We start from the raw sequence: 21,487 nt of genomic DNA, 5'->3' as shown, positions 1-21,487 counted from the left end.
CTATCTCCCCGAAGGGACTCAGAGTGAATTACCGTATACACATATATAGGCAAAACATTCAATGCCTTTTATACAGTGAACAATGACATAAAACACACAAACAAAGACAAAGGTTTCCCTTTCCATCTCCGGCGTCTGGAGGCGGTGCTCAACTCTGGTCATGGGGAGGTGCTCTTGTTCTATTTTCCATGCTGAGGAGCCTGTTGTCCGTCGACCCTCCTGGTTCTGTTGCCGGCATGGTTGCAGGGCACCTTTTACCTTCCTGCCGAGGCAGTACCTATTGATCTACTGACATTACATGTTTTCGAACTGCTAGGTAGGCAGAAGCTAGGGCTGTCAGCAGGAGCTCTCCCTGACCCACGCCTTCGAACTACCAATCTTCCAGTCAGCAGTGGTTTAACCTGCTGAGCTACCACGACCCCTAGTATGTTTTTTTCCTCCAGGCCACAGATTTCTAGAATTGCAAGAACTTAAAATCTCAGTTGAGGATCTAGAACTAGAGTTAAAGCATCCCAAGAAAAGGGGGTGGCAAAGCGACCAAGGGAATGTGAATATGGGTTTGGTCTATGAGCGATTGTCAATGTCTCACCTGTTAAGCAACTGGAGGGAAAATTTCATTTTGGGGGAGATTAATTCTCCTGATACTTTTTACTCCACTGCTGGATGAAGGTGTTTCCTGTTTGTTACATTGCGTCTGCAGCATGATTTGGCGATGGCAAAGAAAAGGCAGACAAGTTTCTCCCAAAATTGTGAGAGTTCTTTCTGACGCAGGTGGTGCTTCTTTCTTGTTTGCGTTCCTGTTTTCCGCTTCCTCTTCTTCAGCCGATTATAAAGAAGATGAAGAAACAGAAGGCTGGATTCCTAATCATTCCGCAGGGGCTCAGCGCTGTAACCGCAGGGACTTAATTTCATTATGCGAATCTTCCTTCTGATTGTTTTGTACCACCCAAAGGAATATGAGGCCTGTTTACTCAAATGTGTCTTTCTTCTCATTTGAGTGGTATTTTTTCACCGCCATATCCAGCCCTGTCAGTTTTTCCTGCATCTAAATTCTCCAACTGCCTCTTTTATACTCATCACTCTACTCTCCCTGCTTTCATCTAGTAATTTAATCCCATTTTACCAAATTTATTCTTTAATCAAGTTTTATCGTGTTCAGATATATTTTGTTTAACTATTACAGGGGTTTCAGCATAGTGATTAGCGTCTATTTGTGTATTTTATTGTTGATACGGTCAGTGGACTAATCAATAACAAATCTGAAGTCTGTTTTGGGAAAACCAGGAATCTCCATAGCCATTTGGAAAGGCATGGCCTTTTAGAGACCATAACCTTTTGGAAGTGTGACCCCTTTGGTGACCCCTTGGCATTCATACTATTTGGAATAATCACAATCCTTTTGTAAAGTATGATCTCTCTGAGAAGAGTTAAATACTCATTTGAGTGAATCTTCTCCTTAGTGGTAAATATCCACTAGTATTCATGGAAGGCAAATTAGGTTTCTCCGTTGTTAGACTGATATACCTGGTTATCTTTGTTAGGAACAAAGATATGCCAATGCACAAAATATATAGCAGATCTTCAGAAGTATTATTTCATTTGCCCAAAAAAACTCATCTACTGTCCTATAAAATATATTGCTTTTAAATAATGCCCTCAATAGACCAAAAATAGGTAGTTTTCATTAAAAGTAACATAGTTGATTTACTTACAAACTTCATGTATTCAGCATATAGGTACATTTCTTATTGGTTGAGAGTTTAAACAGTAAGTTCTCTAAAGCATTATGTTTTAGTCTCTTCTCTGTTGCATACAGACTAACACTCTCTCCAGTCTATCTAATACATTACTGAACATTGATTCAATACAGACTGACTATATACTGACACTGACAACTGCATACTGTACTGACTGATTTATAAAATGGAGTCTCAGTCTGAATAGTCCCAGATCTGGTCACATGGTCTTGAGTCCCTCCCACAACCTCAAACAACAGAGAGTTCAGGGGGGAAAACTGTGTGTGTGTGTGTGTGTATATATATATATAGTATAGAGAGAAAGAGAGAGAGAGAGAGAGAGAGAGAGAGAGAGAGCAATAATAATTATATACATAATTGTGGATTCAGGTGTCAAACAAGCATGTGTTATTGCCCCAACCTTATTTTCCATCTTCATTGCTATGATACTTCATCTTGTTGATGGGAAGCTTCCCACTGGAGTGGAAGTCATCTATCGGACAGATGGCAAGCTCTTTAACCTTAGTAGACTGAAAGCCAGAACCAAGGTCACCACAACATCTGTTATAGAACTCTAGTATGCCAATGATAACATAGTCTGTGCGCATTCAGAAGAATACCTACAAGCCACTCTAAACACCTTTGCAGAAGCTTGGCCTCTCACTGAACATTGAGAAAACCAAAGTGCTCTTTCAGCAGGCACCAGCCAATCCCTCTGCAATGCCAGAAATACAGCTTAATGGTGTATCATTAGAAAATGTTGACAATTTCCACTACCTTGGCAGCCACCTTTCCACAAAAGTCAACATTGACACTGAAATACAACACCGCCTGACCTCTGCGAGTGCAGCATTTTTCTGAATGAAGCAGAGAGTGTTTGAGGATTGGGACATCCATAGAGGTACCAAGGGGCATGTTTATAAAGCTATTGTCCTCTCAACCCTGCTATACACCCGTGAAACATGGACTGTCTACAGACGTCAGACTGAACTCCTGGAACGATTCCATCAGCGTTGCCTCCGAAAAATCTTGCAAATCTCTTGGGAAGACAGGCAGACAAATGTCAGCGTGCTGGAAGAAGCAAAGACCACCAACACTGAAGGAATGTTCCTCTGCCAGATATCTGAATGCCCGATCACCGTCTCCCAAAACAGTTACTCTACTCCCAATTCGGAAAACGGAATATTGGTGGACAGAAAAAGAGATTTAAAGATGGGCTTAAAGCCAACCTTAAAAACTGCGGCGTAGACACCGAGAACTGGGAAGCGCTGACTCTTGAGTGCTCTAACTTGAGGTCAGCAATGACCAGGAGTGCTGCAGAATTCAAAGCAGCATGAATGGAGGGTGAAAGGGAGAAACGTGCCAAGAGAAAGGCATGTCCAGCCAACCCTGATCGGATCAAGAATAGGTCTCCACAGCCACTACTTGGGACAACCATCATCCTCGGGCTACAAGGGAGCACCTAGGTAAGTATACATAACAACTAGTATAGGAGGCTTGTAGAAGGTTGCTATTTCCAACAGTTTTCAAAGCAAATTCAATAATATCCCTCTCGAATTGTACTGTAATTTTGTTGGATCACAGCCTGATATCGCATTGGAGGGATTCTAAAGTGGTATTCAGGGAGGCATCTCATTTTTAAACAAGGAGCTGGGATCTTTCTTCTTATTCTTCTTATTATATTTATTTTTCTTTCTGCAAGGAGATTCAAAGTAGATATGTCATTTAGCTATGGCATATAAACAGACTCTTTTGCTTTTGGCATGCTGAATTGCCTCCCCAGAAGTATCCAAGTCATTTTATGGCTAAAGCTTTGGCACACTCTTGTCCTTCCTTTTTTGGAAAATGGAAATCTCCAGAACCTTTTGGAGGTTTTATGATCTTTGGAAAGGCATGGCCTTGTTAGAAGTCAAAACCTTTTTCAAAATGATGCCATAACCTTTTGGGAAAATGGCATTCCTGCAAGGCAATTGGGTTTTTCAGTTGTTTCTTTGAACTGTTAGGGACAAAGATGTGCCAATGCACAAAAACATATATAGATATATACAGCAGAGTTTCAGAAGTATTCTTTTTAGTTGCCCAAAAAGGAATCTACTTTCCCTTAAAACCTATTGGTTTAAATCATGCTCTCAAGAGACAAAAATAAGCAGATTTCTTTAAAAACAACATTGTTGTTTTACTCACAAACTTCATGTATTCAGCATGCATGTACTTTGCATATCAATCCAGTTACAAACAGGATTTGAAGTAGTTTCTCTGTGTAGGTAACACATGGCATTCTTATAATCAACAGTTCATGGTCCAAAACACCTCTCTGTTCTGAGAGTCTAACAGAGTCTCTGTCTGGTCTGAAAGTCTAAAGCAGGGGTCCTCAAACTAAGGCCCGGGGGCCGGATGCGGGCCTCCAAGGTTATTTACCCGGCCCTTGCTCAGGGTCAACCTAAGTCTGAAACAACTTGAAAGCACACGACAACAACAATCCTATCTCATCAGCCAAAAGCAGGCCCACACTTCCCATTGAAATACTAACAAATTTATATATTTTAAAATTGTTCTTCATTTTAATTATTGTATTGTTTTTAAGTGTTTTTTGGCACTACAAATAAGATACGTGCAATGTGCATAGAAATTCATTCATGTTTTATTCAAATTATAATCCGGCCCTCCAACAGTTTGAGGGACTGTGACCTGGCCCTCTGTTTAAAACGTTTGAGGACCCCTGGTCTAAAGCATACATCTCCATTGAAGTCTCTAAGTGTACAGTTTCTTCTGGCATCTGAAAGCATACTGTTCTAAAATGAAGTCTGAGTCCTGAACAAGCCCAGACCTGATCACATGGTCTGCAGCCCCTCCCACAACAAAGAGTTAAAGAAAAACCGCAAGCCAATACACACATATACAATATAGCAAGCCATTTGAATTATATACAAATATATAGGTTGCTATTTCAACCACCCTTTGGAAAGTGATACCTTTGGAGCATTGTCCGGAGCATTCTGGTGCCCAAAATGACAACAGCCTCCCTTGAATATTTAACCTTTATATGCCATATGAATACGTTTCACACAAGCAGGCATCTTGATTTTAGAATGTGGATCGGAACTGCTCCGCATTCTCCCAAATGCCGGAGACCCATTCATTCAACTCAGTTGACACGGGGCTAATAAATCTAATGGAGTGGGTCTACTCTTGTTGGCAGGAAAAGAATCTCGGCCTTTTGCTGAAAGTTAGCTTTCTCTCCTCTTGCAAACAAATCAAAGTGGTGTTTGCGGAAGTTTAATGGGAAAGGATTTGGTTAATGTTTAATGTGCCTTTTATTAAGAAACAGAGGCCAGAGCTGTTGAATATGTTCTGATGGAGTGAAATGGACATAGTGCAAGGAGTTGACTCGATAAGCTGCTAGGATGTGCCTATGGATTTCTGTGTAACATCTCTAAAAATAGGTGGCGTCTTAGAATTGTGGGTGTTTTTATATAGATAAATACAGCTTTTCCCCATGTTGGTAGTATGGAAATTGTGTGTATTTTACAATCAGGGGCACTTTTTTTTCGTGTCAGGAGTGACTTGAGAAACTGCAAGTTGCTTCTGGTGTGAGAGAATTGGCCGTCTGCAAGTAAGTTGCCCAGGGGATGCCCGGATGTTTTGATGTTTTTACCATCCTTGTGGGAGGCTTCTCTCATGTCCCTGCATGGGGAGCTGGAGCTGACAGAGAGAGCTCATCCACTCCCTGGATTCGAACCCATGACCTGTCGGTCTTCAGTCCTGGCGGCACAAGGGTTTAACTCACTGCGCCACCAGGAGCTCCTGGCACCTTAAGATCAACAAAATACAGTCATCCCCTTTTTACAAAACACCAACTCCCAGCAATCAGGACTACTGGGAGTTTTGGGAGTTGTAATCTTTGTAAAGGATCTTTCCCAAACTGAGAGCATTGTAGACTATTGGACAACCATCTCCCTGCTCTGAAAAAAGCTGGAAGTCACTTCCAGCTTTAGAAAAAGGCTTCAGTAACACATGTGTTTATAGGGGACACTTGCTGGTTGGCCGTTGGGTGGTCATGACTTTACGCAGCCAATTCGTGGTTTCCCTAATGGCAGAGAGATCCCTCCTTTTCTATTTATATCTTTATCTGTTCCTGCAAATGAGGCTGTGCTGGTGCTGCCATTGAAGCAGCTGTTCGGGAGGAACAGATGGTGAAGGATGGACGGCGGGATTAGACCTTCGGAATGGGGTCAAAGGTGCCAGCCGGACAAAGAGAGAAATCGGTTTCGAGGATCTCTCTTCTGACTTTGTTTCTCTGGTCTCCTTGCTGGGTTGTTTTGGAGGTTGGTGTCCTGCTTGGTGGTTGGACCTCACCCATGTGTCTTTCCCATCCAAATCCAGCCCTAGAAAGAGGTTGGGTTGGGGTTGATGATGTCTCAGACTACAGCCTCACTTGAATTTGCTTGTCAACATCATGGATTTACTCAGGGTCTGTTTTGGTGACTAGTTGGGGTGCTCTCTCAATGTCTCCTGCCATTTTGTTGTTGTTGTTGTTGTTGGTAGTGGTAATATCTCTGTATGCTTCCTGATTCCCCCTTCCATTTTGCAGGAGACTCACAAAATCTACAAACAAAAGCTCGAGGAGCTAAACACCTTGCAGACCACCTTCAGTGGTTCCATCCAGAAGCAAAAGCGGGGGTTAAAAGACTTGCAGCACAGCTTTCAAAGGTAACGGGGGACGGAAGTGTCCCGACTTTGCCACTTAGCTGGAGGACAATCCAGGGACACTGGATTACAGAATCCTCTCATTTAATCTGGTCCATCCCAAAGCTGTCTATATTATTATTATTATTATTATTATTATTATTATTATTATCCTCACAATCGTGGAAAAAAACAAATATGGATTGTCGATGTTGCAATCCCAGGCGACAGCAGGATTGACGAGAAATGACTGGAAAAGCTTACATGATAAGAGGATTTAAAGATCGAACTGCAAAGACTCTGGCACAAGCCAGTAAAGGTGGTCCCAGTGGTGATTGACACACTGGGTGCAGCACCTAAAGACCTTGGCCTGCACTTAAAAACAACCAGTGCTGACAAAATTACCATCTGTCAGTTGTAAAAGGCCACCTTACTCAGATCTGCACGTATTATTTGTCGATGCATCACACAGTCCTAGACACTTGGGAAGTGTCCAGTGTGTGATCAAATACAAAAGCTAGCAAAGTGATCTTGTTTCCTGTGTACTAATCTTGTTATGTATCTAATAATAGTAATAATAATAATAATAATAATAATAATAATTTTGTACCTTGCCCTATCTCCCCAAGGGGACTCAGGGATTTTTTCCCATCGTCTGCTCTTGAGTAGAAGGAGTCGGAGGAGTAATTCTTCAGCTGATATGGTCCCCAAGAGTCCATGACTTAGGATGCATCTACACTGCAGAATTAATGCAGTTTGATGCCACTTTGAACAGCCATGGCTCAATGCTGTGGAATCCTGAGAGCTGTCGTTTGGTGAGGTCCCAGCACTCTCAGGCAGAGGAGGTTCAGTACTTTGGGGAAACTATACCTCCCACAATTCCATAACGTTGAGCTATGGCTGTTCAAAGTGACATCAAATAGGATTCATTCTACAGCAGGCCTGGGCAAACTTGGGTCCTCCAGGTGTTTTGGACTTCAACTCCCACAATTCCTAACAGCCTCAAGCCCGTTTCTTTTCTCCCAAGTGTGAGCACTTGTGGGTTGCAGAATGCTCCCGTGAAAGCTCCTACTTAACTCTATCCATCGCAAAGGTGTCACAAGACTCTTGGTTGAGTTGGAACCATCTAGCACAGCTCTTCTGGTGAAAGCCGAGTCCATTAAACCGGCCCGGACCTCCTGTTTCTGAAAATGCCATGTTTGTGTTCCCGGCTTCACAGATGCAAACACAACTGCAGCCTGGAGGAATCGGAACTCATCCAACAAATCAACAGCCAGATCAAAGAGCGGCAGAATGTCTTCTTTGACATGGAGGCCTATTTGCCTAAAAAGAACGGGTAGGTGTGGGTAGGTGTTTCCTTTGCGTGTCGGCTGTTTCTCACCAGTAATTGAATCCGTCAACATTTCCCACAGGAGAGGGGTTCAGCGAGAGAAATACACACAGCCTTGTTATTAGATTCCCCTTAGCAGGATCCCTGGGGCCTGCCTTCCTCTGGTGCAAAGTGGATGTTTACCTTAGGTCTCACAGCCTGAAAGCTGAACTAAGGCCCCGTGAGGGTGCACATAGCTTCCTGCTTTAGGGACAATTTAGGGACAATTGAAGATATTGACTATTAGCCAAGTCCAAGGTTGAAAGGGAACATCATCAGTGTCCCCAGCTGGGGAGAGATCCTTTTGGAAAGACTGCATCTCCCAAAATCCCTAGCAGTCCTTTTGGCTGGAAGTTGAGAACCAAAAGAAAAGAATAGGATTGGGTTGTTGTAGGTTTTTCGGGCTATATGGCCATATTCTAGAAGCATTCTCTTCTGACGTTTTGCCTGCATCTATGGCAAGCATCCTCAGAGATTGTGACCTCACTACCTCTGAGGATGCTTGCCATAGATGCAGACGAAACATCAGGAAAGAATGCTTCTAGAACATGGCCATATAGCCCGAAAAACCTACAACTACCCAGTGATTCCAGCCATGAAAGCCTTCGACAATACGAAGAATAGGATTCATGCACCATCTGAAACCTGGTTTATTTATTTATTGCATCAGAAGCGAATTGAGGGAACAGTTATCATATATTTTAAAAAAACACAAAGTTAAAAACTTGGCATTATACTAGATTTCCATTGACCAGAAGCTGGCCACTTGGAGTCACTTTGAGAAGGTCCTCCATTGTGCATGTGGTGGGACTCAGACTGCATTGTAGTAAGTGGTCTGTGGTTTGCTCTTCTCTGCACTCACATGTCGTGGACTCCACTTTGTAGCCCCATTTCTTAAGGTTAGCTCTGCATCTCGTGGTGCCAGAGCATAGTGTGTTTAGCACCCTCCAAGTAGCCCTATCTTTTGTGTGCCCAGTAGGGAGGTTTTCATCTGGTCTCAACCACGGTTTAAGGTTCCAAGTCTTAACCTGCCTCTTTTGGACTCTCGCTTGCTGAGGTGTTCCTGCAAGTATCTCTGTAGGTCTTAGGAAGCTATTTCTTGATTTAAAGCATTGGCTTGATGGCTGAAATCCAAACAGAGGATGGGCTGGAGATGTCAATGCCTTGGTCCTTTCGTTATATAATTTCTCCAGTTGTGTAAGGTGTAGACATCCTGTGATAATGCAGCTTGTCTCATTGAGAGCCACATCCACTGTTTTAATGTGATGAGATGTATTCCACACTGGGCATGTGTATTCAGCAGCAGAGTAGTTAAGGACAAGGGCAGATGTCTTCACTGTGTCTGTGTGTGTTCCCAAGGTTATGCCAGTCAGCTTTCGTATGATATTATTTCTAGCACCTTTTTTTTTGCTTGATAGTCAAGCAGTGCTTCTTGTAAGTCAGAGCACGGTACAGAGTGACTCCCAGGTATTTTGGTGTGCTGCAATGCTCTAGTGCAGTGGTTCTCAACCTGAGGTCCCCAGATATTTTTGGCCTTCAACTCCCAGAAATCCTAACAACTGGTAAACTGGCTGGGATTTCTGGGAGTTGTAGGCCAAAAACATCTGGGGACCCCAAGTTGTGAACCACTGCTCTAGTGGGAATCCCTGCATGAGCAGTTATGGCACGATCGTCATCATAGATGAAACACTCTGTCCCTTCTGGCAGTTGCTGGTCATTTGTGTAAATGTTAAACACTGACGGGGCCTGGTAAAATGCATTATTTGCCATTTACCTGACCAGGCCAAAGCGTAAATCCAGTGAAGTGTTTGGGAGAAAATGTATGTTCTGCGTTTTCATAAAAATAATTTATTTATGTCACTATCCAAAAGGTTATGCTCTTCCTTCTTATACAGAAGTGTCTTTATATGGCAGTGATTCTCAACCTGTGGGTCCCCCGGTGTTTTGGCCTACAACTCCCAGAAATTCCAGCCAGTTTACCAACTGTTAGGATTTCTGGGAGTTGAAGGCCAAAACATCTGGGGACCCACAGGTTGAGAACCACTGTTATAGGGGATTGAAACTGATGCAGCCCACTGTGTTCTTTTGCATCTGCCTAAGGCTTACCTGTTGTGTATGTTTGTGTATCAAAATAGTCATTAGCCAATGGAGGGTAAACAGTCCAAAAATAAAATGCTTGAGAACAATTTTTCGTAATTCACATGCCATGCATAATTTTTATTGTCCTTCTCTGCTTTTCTTCCCCTCCGAACTGCAAAGCCCCAAGGTTTTTGATGGAAAACTTAAACTAATTCCAGGATTGTGTGGGAGTAGTTCTGCCATCATTCAAATATTTAACTTGATTTGTTCGAGCTGGAACCAAAGCAAGATTTTGGAAGATAAGTTTTTTAAAAAAGCATCCCCAAATTATTCCATGCAGATATTTTATTCAGAGTGTGGCCATCTACTTGGCAAGCAATTTTGGTGTCTGTGCTCAGGATGCGATCTCTTGTGCTTGAGACAAATGCAAAAGTTGAAAAAAAAACCCCGAAGGGGCAAAAATATCCCCCCAAACAAAAGCTGTAAGTGGCTCCTTTGCAAGTCTGACATGCTCTGTTGTTTCCTTTGCAGGTTGTATTTAAATCTGGTGTTGGGGAATGTGAATGTAACTCTTCTAAGCAATCAGGCCAAGTAAGTTGTCGATCTTCTATTCCTCTGTATCAGGGATGAGCAGAAGTCAGGCTTGGTGGGGATCTACTTCAGTATTTTTAGGGGAATCCTAAGAGTCGCTGTCTTTTTGTTTAAAATTAATACATTCTGAGCCTAAAGTTCAGAATGTATTATCATGTCATGGTTTGAGAGTTAGACCAGAACTCCAGAAAGCACGGTTTGAATCCTTGCTCAGTCACTGGTTGACCTTAGGCAGGTCATACACTCTCAGCCTCAAAGGAAGGCAATTGCAAAGCTAAGAATAAAGCTGGTCAATAAACTCTACAAGAGGAGGTGCCTGACTACTGTGACGGTCTGGATGTGGGTGAGCTAATTGAAGTTGAATCCAGACAAGACAGAGGTCCTCCAGGTCAGTCACAAGGCCGAACAAGGTATAGGGTTACATCTTGTGCTGGATGGGGTTACACTCCCCTTGAAGGCACAGGTTCACAGCTTGGAAGTCCTCCTGGCCTCATCACTAAACCTGGAACCCCAAGTTGCAGTGGTGGCTAGGGGGACTTTCGCATATTTAAAACTTGTGTGCCAGTTGCGCCCGTACCTTTGGAAGTCTCTTGGCCACGGTGGTCTATGCTCTCATTTTATTTAGGATAGACTACTGCAATGCGCTCTACGTGGGGTTGCCTTTGAAGACTGCTCAGAAACTTCAAATAATCCAATGAGAGGCAGCCAGGTTAATAACTGGGGCATCATACAGGGAGCATACAACTCTTATGTTGCACCAGTTCCACTGGTTGCCAGTTTACTACCAAGCACAATTCAAAGTAGAGTAGCATCTCGCTTATCCAACCTTTGCTTATCCAATATTCTGTATTATCCAACGCAGTTTAGGGTGGGAGAAAGAAAGAACTCTTGTCTATTTTGTTGCTAAATTCATAAATACAGTAATTACTACAAAACATTACCATGTATCAAACTGCTTTTTCTGTCAATTTGTTGTAAAACATCATGTTTTGGTGCTTAATTTGTAAAATTATAATGTAATCATAACATAACTTTTTCTTAATCCCTCCTTATTATCCAACATTTTTGCTTATCCAACGTTCTACTGGCCCATTTATGTTGGATAAGTGGGACTCTAGTGGGCTTGCTTTGACCTATCAAGCCCTATATGGCCCCGGCTCAATCTCCCTGTCCTAATGCATCTCCCTCTATGAACCACCACAGAGATTAAGATCTTCCAGGGAGGCCCTGCTCTTGGTCCTGCCACCATTACAAGCGTGATTGGTGGGAACGACAGAGAGGGCCTTCTCAGTTATTGCCCCTCAGCTATGGAACTCCCTCCCTGGCGAGATTAGATCAGCCCCCTCCCTCCTGTCCTTCAGAAAGATGGTAAAAACTTGGGTGTGGGACCAAGCCTTTGAGACGGTGCAATAAGGCAGCAATAGGAAATTTTACCCTGCCAACAAGTCAATATGGATGATCTGAGATGGTCTTAAACAGTTGATTTTTACATGGGATATAAATAAACTATAAATAAACATAAACACTAAAATCAATTATTTTAGTGTTTATGTTTGTTTATAGTTTATTTATGTTCCAGCATTGAATGTTTCCCGTATATATATTGTGCTCCACCCTGAGTCCCCTTTGGGGTGAGAAGGGCAGAATATAAATGTTTTAAATAAATAAATAAATAAATAAATAGTATAATGGTTGGAGCGTCAGACCATGACTTCAGAAAGTTAGAGTTCAAAGTCGCAGTCATATTTCTGCCATGGAAACGCACTCGGTGGTCTAAGTGGGTGCCACTGTTGCCTTGGAGGAAAGCAACAGTGGCAGGGAATCATGCCAAGAAACCCCCAAAAGAGGATGAGCATCAGTTGGAGTCAACCTGAAGGCCCATGACAATAACCACAATCCCTGAATGGAGATCGGTCTGTCCATACAAACATCTCCCTCTGGCCAACTGAGGTGTCCTTTGTTTCAGTACTTTAGTTCAAAGCAGGCTTGGTTTTTTGGGTGTGTGCTGGCTCTCAAAGACTTTCGCTGGTTTTGTTCTAGGTTTGCCTACAAAGATGAATATGAAAAATTCAAGCTGTACTTGACGATAATCTTATTACTTGGAGCAGTTGCATGCCGATTTGTTCTTCATTACCGGTAAGGTTGCATCTATAGGCATTCACGCTGACTTCTACTCATGTCTTGTGGAGGTGCGGCCCATCAACTACAGTCTTTCCTGGACAGAGATAAACTGGCTGGAATAGTTGGTGTACAGCAAAGTTCCCCTTTAGATTACTAGGGTGTGATCTATGTAGGGCTGCCCCTGGAGAGGACTTATTTTGCCACAAGTGCAAAACGTATCTGCTGAGCTGTTGGCTGGAACAATGTTGAGAAGCCAAAGAACAGCAGTTTGGAGGGAACTGCCTTGGCTCTTGCTGTGCTTCCACTCTGAATTCAAAGTTCATTCTCAATCATAAATGACTCAAAGCAGCTGGGTCTGATTTGCATACTGCTCAGGAACCAGGATGCACCCACTAGAGTTGGGTACAAAAGTCATGCTCTTGGAATTAAAAAGAAAAAGGTGAGCAAAGAGGGCAACCCTTTGGCTGTCTCTGGTACTGATCTAGTTCCAACTAAGGCTTTGAACACATTAGTCACAAATGCCATTTTTTCTGTTGTGACCAGTGGGTAGTTCTATCCCACTCCACTGTGTAACTGTATTTGATAGCCCGAGTCTTTACTATACGCCTGCAGTGCAAGGAAGTGGACTGATATCCACAAAAGCTCATGTTGAAGTCGCAGTTAAGTCTGAAAGGTGTGGCTACATTCCTTTCCCCAGGTGCGCATCTTCGTTTTTATGCTACATACAAAAAGTGAACATGAGGATTTCTTTGAAAAGGTTGAACCCTTGACTAGAGATTGCTTCAAGGCTTCTTCCAAAGTGCACCCTGAGACCATGTTTTCTTCCATAATAATACATAATAATACACTATATTTTTATTCTGCTCTATCTCCTCGAGGGGACTCAGAGCGGATTGCAACATACACAGATAGGCAAACATTAAATGCCTTAATACAATGGAATAACAATGACAGACAAATACACAGAGCAAAGGTAAAGGCTTCACCTTTTGTCTTCGGCTTTCTGGAGGTGATGCTCAACTGTGGCCATGGGGAAGTGCTCTTGTTCCATTTCCAAGCCGAGGAGCCTGTTGTCCGTAGGCACCTCCTGGTCGTGCTGCCAGCATGGCTGCATGGATGCCTTTATTACCTTCCCGCCGAAGTGGTATCTATTGATGTACTCATATTTGCATTTGCATGCATGAGCTAGGGCTGACAGCAGGAGCTCACCCCAAACAGCAGCTTCAAACTGCCAACCTTTAGGTCAGCAAATTCAACAGTTCAATGGTTTAACCTGTTGCACCACCACAGCGCCATCAGATTCCACTCTTCCTATAACGTCCATTTGGCTGGCCAGACTTACAGATCTATTTTATTTGCATGGCAGGGGATTGGACTGGATGGCCCATGTGGTCTCTTCAAACTCCATGATTCTATTTTTCAAAAATATGGTTGGAGTAGCAGAGGAGGCAGGTCTATCCACTGTCCTCTTTCATTTGGATTTGGGAGGCAGCGGCCGTTTGCCTTGCCTGTTGCAGGCTGGCAGATGCAGCTATGGGAGAGCAGAATCCCACTCTTTCTCAGCTCAAAACGTGTTGCTGGGCCCCTGCCAGGGTGGCTTTGCCACTTGATTGGATTGATCTAGATATAATGGGATCCCTGCACTGTATTAGCCCCGAGGCACCTCTGCAAATTGGATCACACGCTGCTTCCTTGGCAGGCAGACCTCTCCCCCAGGAGGAATTCACACTTTCCACTGAGTCTACAGAGGGGTCTAGTGTAGAGTGCTTTAAACATGGGGCCACGGTAGGGGGGGGGGGGAGTATTTTTCAAAACCTTCTTTCTGGGTGGTTAGAGTGAAAAGGTGGTTACATGTTGGAAGCGTTCTTAGCACAGTTACGTTGCTATTATTATTATGTTAAGTTTTTATTATTACCCTATTTACTCAAATGTAATGCTCACTGTTTTTGGATAAATTACTTTGCCAAAATGAGGGCATGCATTAGATTTCCATAATATGGTCATCTATTTTTTCCTCTAATAAAGTTTTATTAAAGTTCCTGCTATACACAACCCACCAATTGCAGCTGCAAAACATGAAAACAATGAATATACATTAAACTAATGAACAAATTAATTATAATTTTGTGCCAATCAAAAATTCAATAAAATACCGATGACTGCAAATGGAAGGCATGTCAGATCTGGGATTCACCTCTGGCATCTTTCCTTGGTCAACAAAGCAATATGCTTCTGATTCTGCCCTCATCTCTGTATACTTGATTGGGAAACATTGCACACCAGGAAAATGGACTTCATTGCAATACGGCCATTTTCGTGCAGAGCCAAAGCCAAAGGGGAAGCTACACCAGGAGCTCCTCTTTGAGTGATGTCACCTCTAATTTAACTGTCATAGCTCAATGGTATGCAATCCTGGGATTTGTAGTTTGTTAAGGCATCCATTCTTTGGCAGCGAAGGCTCAAGACCTTGTAAAACAACATCCCCCATGATTCCATAATAGTGAACAAAGGCAATTAAAGTGGATTCATTCAACAGCATAAATGCTCCCCAAAGTTTTCTTTTCCATCACTTTAAGCTTTGGTGGTCTAATACTTTTGTTTTAAAAGATGCCATTCTAAGCAGGCATCAACTGTAATATGTACTTTTTAGCCAAATTTCAAAAAGGGCACTTTCAGCCTCTGCGCATTACATTTGCCAGCAGATTTTGTTTGTTTTGTGTCAGGGTTTTGGAAATGGAGGCACGCATTAGATTTGGCACATTAGACTCGACTAAATATGTCATTTACTTTATTTATACCTCACTCTTTTCCCCAAGGGGATTCAAGGTGACCAACAGCCAAACACTTTGATTAATTTGAAACAAAGCAAATACAAATATTAAAACCACATGGGTTGGGTTATAAATACAGTGGAAATATAATAAATACATATCAAATGGATTTCAAAACACACAGTGTCCACCGCCAACCCCCCCCCCCCAACCTCCCCAGGAACATGCCCTTTGTCCTTTCTCAAAGGCCTACTATCAGATAAAGGTCTTTACCTGAAAGCAAACAAGAATGGGTCCTCCTGTACACTCTTGGGAGGGATTTCCAGTTTGGGAGCAGCCACCGAAAAGGCCCTCCCATATTCCCATGCCCGTCTCCCATCATTACAGTAGGATCTTGGTCTGTACTGCAGCCAAAATTGTGACTCATTTCTCCAGCATTGTTTATAGCAAAGTGTGGCCCATGGGCTGCTATGATGGTTGTTACTACTATTATTCTTATTGGCTCACAAACCATTTTGATGCTGTCCTTGGTGCCCTCGAGGGCATCTCTGCAAGTTCCTGGGGGTTTTGGATCAGTACTCAATGCAAAGGGGGGCCAACATTGCAACACAACATAGTGCTTTTCCTCCTTGGTTTCCCCCCAACCCTGAACACATGGCCCCAAATGAAACTGAGCGTGGTTCCATTATGAAAATGCCCCTCACCCTCCCTTTGTACACATACAAACCGCTTGTCTATGGAAGTCTCCTGCTGTCTAGTACTCTTTACATTAGTGTTTCTCAACCTGGGAGTCAGGACCTCTTGGGGGGGGGGGGGGGGTCACGAACGGGGTGAAAGAGGGGTCGCCAAAGATGATCAGAAAACATAATATTTTATGTTGGTCAATAGCGGTTCTGTGTGGGAAGTTTGGCTCAATTCTATCTTTGGTGGGGTTCACAATGTTCTTTGATTGTAGATAAACTATAAATCCCAGCAACGACAACTCCCAAATGTCAAGGTCTATTTCCCCCAAATTCCACCAGTGTTCACATTTGGGCATTGTGAGTATTCGTACCAAGTTTGGTCCAGATTCATCATTGTTTGAGTCCACAGTGCACTCTGAATGCAGGTGAACTACCACTCCAGAACTCAAGATCAATGCCCACCAAACCCTTCCAGTATAAGGGAGTTCTGTGTGCCAATATTGGTTCAATTCCATCATTGGTGGAGCTCAGATTGCTCTTTGATTGTAGTTAAACTGTAAATCCCAGCAGTTACAACTCCCAAATGACAGAAATCAATCCCCAGCAGTACTCAGATTTGGACGTATCGGGTATTTTTGCCAAATTTGGTCCAGTGAAAGAAAATACATCCTGCATATCAGATATTTACATTACGATTGTTTGAGTCCACAGTACTCTCTGGATGTTGTACTACAACTCCAAAAACTCAAGGTCAATGCCCACCAAACCCTTCCAGTCTTTTTCGTTGGTCAAAGGGAGTTCTGTGTGCCAATATTGGTTCAATTCCATCATTGGTGGAGTTCATAATGCTCTTTGATTGTAGGTTGAAGAACTGTATTAAGGGGTCGCAGCACTAGGAAGGTTGAGAACCACTGCTTTAGATGTCGGACCAGAAATTTTCCAGAGAGTTTGAAGGGCGGCTGCCTGACTCTCCAGTCCTTCTACAACTGGAAAATCCAGTCTGGAAATAAGAAATGGAGCCAGTATATACACAATCGGCTTGTGTTGACACGTGCATCTGCACCACTGAAGTTAGAGAGTAACAACAATAACAACATATCTTTATTTATACTCCGCTTTTCTCCCTAACAGGACCTAAAGTGGCTCACAATATAATACAGTACAAATCAAAGCACATCTATAGAAATAAAAATGTAATGTTCGTTTGTGGGATTAACATAACTCAAAAACCACTGGACTAATTGCCGCCAAATTTGGCCACAAGACACCTACTAACCCAAGGAGTGACCATCACTCAAAACATTGATTTTGTCATTTGGGAGGTGTAGTTGCTGGGATTTATAGTTCACCTGCAATCAAAGAGCATTCTGAACTCCACCAGTTATGGAATTGAACCAAACGTGGCACACAGGACTCCCATGACCAACAGAAAATACTGGAAGGGTTTGGTGGGCATTGATCTTGAGTTTGGGACTTGTAGTTCACCTACACCCAGAGAGCACTGTGGACTCAAACAATGATGGATCTGGACTAAACTTGGCACGAATATTCCATATACCCAAATATGAACACAGATGGAGTTTAGGGGAAATAGACCTTGACAATTGGGAGTTGTCGTTACTGGGATTTATAGTTCACCTACAATCAAAGAGCATTCTGAACCCCACCAATGATAGAATTGGGGCAAACTTTCCACACAGAACCCCCATGACTAACAGAAAATACTTAGCCATCCAGTCCAACTCCCTTCACCAGGGCAAGAAAACGTAATCAAAGCCCTCCTGACAAAGAGCCATCCAGCCATAGATATATATATATGATTCACACACAGAGAGGTATAGTATCATAGATTTGAAAGAGACCCCTAAAGAAGGACAATTATATATTGCATGTTCCAGAGTAGACAAACAAAACAATCTCCACATCAACACTGACAAAGAAACAACAAGAAATACTGTTTACCCACAAGCATAAAGAAATTACATATGTTAAAAAACAACACTTTCTCATTACTTTATTTTCCAGATCACCAGACTGGGCCACAGCAATGCATGGCAGGGACCGGCTAATTTAACATAAAATCAGACAAAGCATAAAAATGTCCAGAAATAAGATATAAATAAATATTAAGCATTAAAAACATTTTAAACCAATTACAGTTGCAGAATAGCCTTGCTTTTTCCGAACCATCAACACCGTACCTGTTCCTTAATTATAGCTACTGCTTGGTGACTTTGAATTGCAGTTCCTTTTTCCGTGTTGAGTGAAAGGGGGAGCAGAACGTCCCTCTGTCATCAGGCTGGAGTTCCTAATGTGCCGTGTTTCCTCCTTCTGCAGGGTGACGGATGAAGTCTTCAACTTCCTCTTGGTGTGGTATTACTGCACGTTGACGATAAGGGAAAGCATCCTCATCAGCAACGGATCCAGGTACTCTCCCGCCAGATTTGGGGAGCACTTTGGCTGCCTTTGGGAGACCAATGGTCTCGACCACTGTGGGGAAGTGGGTCAAACACCAACCCGCTTGGAAGCCTTTGCTCTCTGGTTCGGTGAGCCAGGGAACCTCCACTCTGTGGAGCAGAGTTCAAGGGCAGATTAGCCCATGAGGCGGATAAGCCATCTGTTGAAAATAACACCCTGGGTAAAGATCACCACATTATCTTCGAGATGTCTTAGGGATGAAACTGTTATTCTCCAAAGCCAGAGAGTCTTGCGGCACAGGCTTTCACTTTTCAGTCCTCTTCTTTAGACATCCGCCACACATTTGGCCATGGCTGGGGGCTTCCCTGGGTTTGAGCCTCAGCTTTCGAGGAGTATGCATGCTTTCATCCTTGGTTGGATCTACATGGCCAGATAATGCAGTTTGAAGTGCACTATATAGCCAGTGTTAGACCCATATAATGCATTTTGGACTGCATTGAGCTGGATTATATGGGTCTAGACTAGGCCTTGGTAAACTTGGGTCCTCCGGGTGTTTTGGACTTCAACTCCCACAATTCCTAACAGCCTCAGGCCCCTTCCTTTTCCCCCTCAGCCACTTAAGCGGCTGAGGGGGGAAAGGAAAAGGCCTGAGGCTGTTAGGAATTGTGGGAGTTAAAGTCCAAAACACCTGGAGGACCCAAGTTTGCTCATGCCTGTTTTACACTGACCCATATAATGCATTACAGGAAGTCCTCAAGATACAAACAAAATAGCTTCTGTAGTTTTGTTCTTAAGTTGTCTTTGTGGGGTAGATTTCTCCCACTTCCTGTTGTCTCAGCCCCTGCTCTTCACTATGAGTTGTTTGTCAATCGGACGTTTGTAACTCAGGGACTGCCTCTCTTTGGCAGAGTAGAGCCAGCCTTTTGGGGGAAAGGTATTTAGACATCTCAGCCAGAGAGCTCTAGTTCCTCCTAAACTACAAACCCCAGGATTGCCTAGGATGCGGCCACGGCAGGTCAACAAGCACCCTCCCTGAATGGGATCCTGATTGGTCACTTGGTGAAACTGAACTGCGTGCTCTTCCTTTCAGGATCAAGGGCTGGTGGGTGTCTCATCATTACGTCTCGACTTTTTTATCAGGCGTTATGTTGACATGGTGAGTTCTTGCCTTTTTTATCGCGTGTCATGAGTACTAGAAACTCAGGCTGTTATTAATGTTTTGCAAAATGAATCAGTGATAAAGTTGATCCACTGAATCAGCTGCTGAATTGCAGTCATCGCTTCTGTGCCTTCCATTGATTCAATGGGTTTGTGTCCGTTGAGACTCATAATGGGGGGCCAATGACGACAAGTGGTTTGCAGATGCATATGAGGCAGCACTGCAGGGATAAATGGGTGTTTGCCTTAATATTTCAATTAAGAGCATCTTGTAAAGGCTTTCCTGGCCCATTCCATTCAGACCTGGAGACCTGAGGGCTCTTCCAGACAGGCCCTATATCCCAGGATCTAATCCCAGGTTTTCTGTTTATCCCAGATTATCTGGCAATGTGGACTCATATAATCCAATGTGGACTCATATAATCCAACTTCCTGACTGAAGAAGAGATGTTTAATTGTGGATCTCTCTGCCTCAGAGTCTGGTGGAAGCTCCTTCCTTGGAGGCTAATAATAATAATAATAATAATAATAATAATAATTTTATTTTTATATCCCACCTCCTTACTTACTTACTTAGGCGATCCCTCATTGTCCGAGTAAGATTGTCCCCCAAGGTCGGTGTACTGGCGGTGGGTATGTAGGTGACTGTGGAGCCCTATTCTTGACCCTTATGTTCTCCCTCATTGAGGGCATCCGTTTCCAGGTAGAAGGCGGTCCCGGTTTGGGTTGGCTTGACATGCCTTCCTCTTGGCACATTTCTCTCTTTAGCCCTCCATTCATGCTTCTTCAAATTCCACAACAGGGCTGGTCAGAGCTGACCTCCAGCTAGAGTGCTCAAGGGCCAGGACTTCCCAGTTCTTGGTGTCTATGCCAGAGTTTTTAAGGCTGGCTTTGAGCCCATATTTAAATCTCTTTTCCTGTCTTCCAACATTACACTCACCGTTCTTGAGTTCGGAGTAGAACAACTGCTTTGGGAGACAGTGGTCAGGAATTCAGACAACGTGGTTGTGAATTAAGACAGTGTGGCCGGTCCAGCGGAGTTGATCCATCTCCCCAAAGGGACTCGGGCAGCTTACATGGGACCAAGTTAAAACATAGCATATTAACAAAAAACATAACATCAGTATAAACAACATAAAACAACATTATAACAATATATGAAACAAGCATCAGACATAACAACCAATAGTATAATTCAAGTCTTTTCAACAGAGACTGAGTGGCCATCTCTTGGGAGCGCTTTGATTGTGCTTTTCTTGCATGGAAGAAGGGGGTTGGACTGGACGGCCCGTGCCATCTCTTCCAACTCTGTGATTCTATGACTTGGGGCAAAAGCATGTTAACTGGTCTTGATGTTGATTATGTGTTTATGACAACGATAACTCTTTGATATCCCTCTAACTGCAAACTACCAATTCCAGCATTCTGTAGAAGGCAGCCATAGCAATTCAGGCAGTACCAAAGTGTGACCGTTGTGTTGTGAATGAGACCTGGTTGTGGAGCATGAAAGATCTTAAAGAAACACCGTGTGAGATAGTATGGGGGCAGATAGATCAATTGGCCATGCTGTGTTCTTGTTTTTGTAGTACACCAGAACAGGAACACACCTGACCTTAAACACCATACCAGCTTGGTAAAATCAGCAAGCAGTTTATTGAAGAATATATGTAGGCAAAGCAGTAAAATTAGCAAAAACAGTAAAGTTCCCAAAACAAAGAAAAGCCCATGACCTTCAAGGCAAAATAAGATTCATTGCAACAACAATCCGTGAAACAGGGCAGCATGAAAAATCCAATGCACAAATCAGGAGCTTGACAAAAACTTGGTACATGAACCTAACAACACTTGAAAGCAACACCATCATAAAATTCCAAC

The 21,487-nt window shown here is 43.1% G+C and overlaps 1 protein-coding gene across 3 annotated transcripts in view; it reads left to right on the top strand.

The window, feature by feature from the left end:
• TMEM120B (transmembrane protein 120B) overlaps positions 1-21,487 on the top strand; it is a 109,819-nt gene that overhangs the window by 82,259 nt on the left and 6,073 nt on the right. For 2 of the 3 annotated variants that reach the window (XM_060785968.2, XM_060785970.2), the window contains exons 2-7: positions 6,328-6,446; positions 7,642-7,758; positions 10,402-10,461; positions 12,502-12,597; positions 18,374-18,463; positions 19,545-19,610. In XM_060785968.2, coding sequence (XP_060641951.2) covers positions 6,328-6,446; positions 7,642-7,758; positions 10,402-10,461; positions 12,502-12,597; positions 18,374-18,463; positions 19,545-19,610 — 548 coding nt within the window. Of the gene's footprint in view, positions 1-5,918; positions 6,062-6,327; positions 6,447-7,641; positions 7,759-10,401; positions 10,462-12,501; positions 12,598-18,373; positions 18,464-19,544; positions 19,611-21,487 lie in introns of those variants that run through there. The other variant, XM_060785969.2, reaches the window with a different exon arrangement.

The sequence above is a fragment of the Anolis sagrei genome, chromosome X (assembly GCF_037176765.1).
Source record: "Anolis sagrei isolate rAnoSag1 chromosome X, rAnoSag1.mat, whole genome shotgun sequence".
Taxonomy (NCBI): Eukaryota; Metazoa; Chordata; class Lepidosauria; order Squamata; family Dactyloidae; genus Anolis; species Anolis sagrei.
The sequence above is the reverse complement of the archived record's forward strand: the minus strand, read 5'-3'. Positions and strand labels throughout refer to the sequence as shown.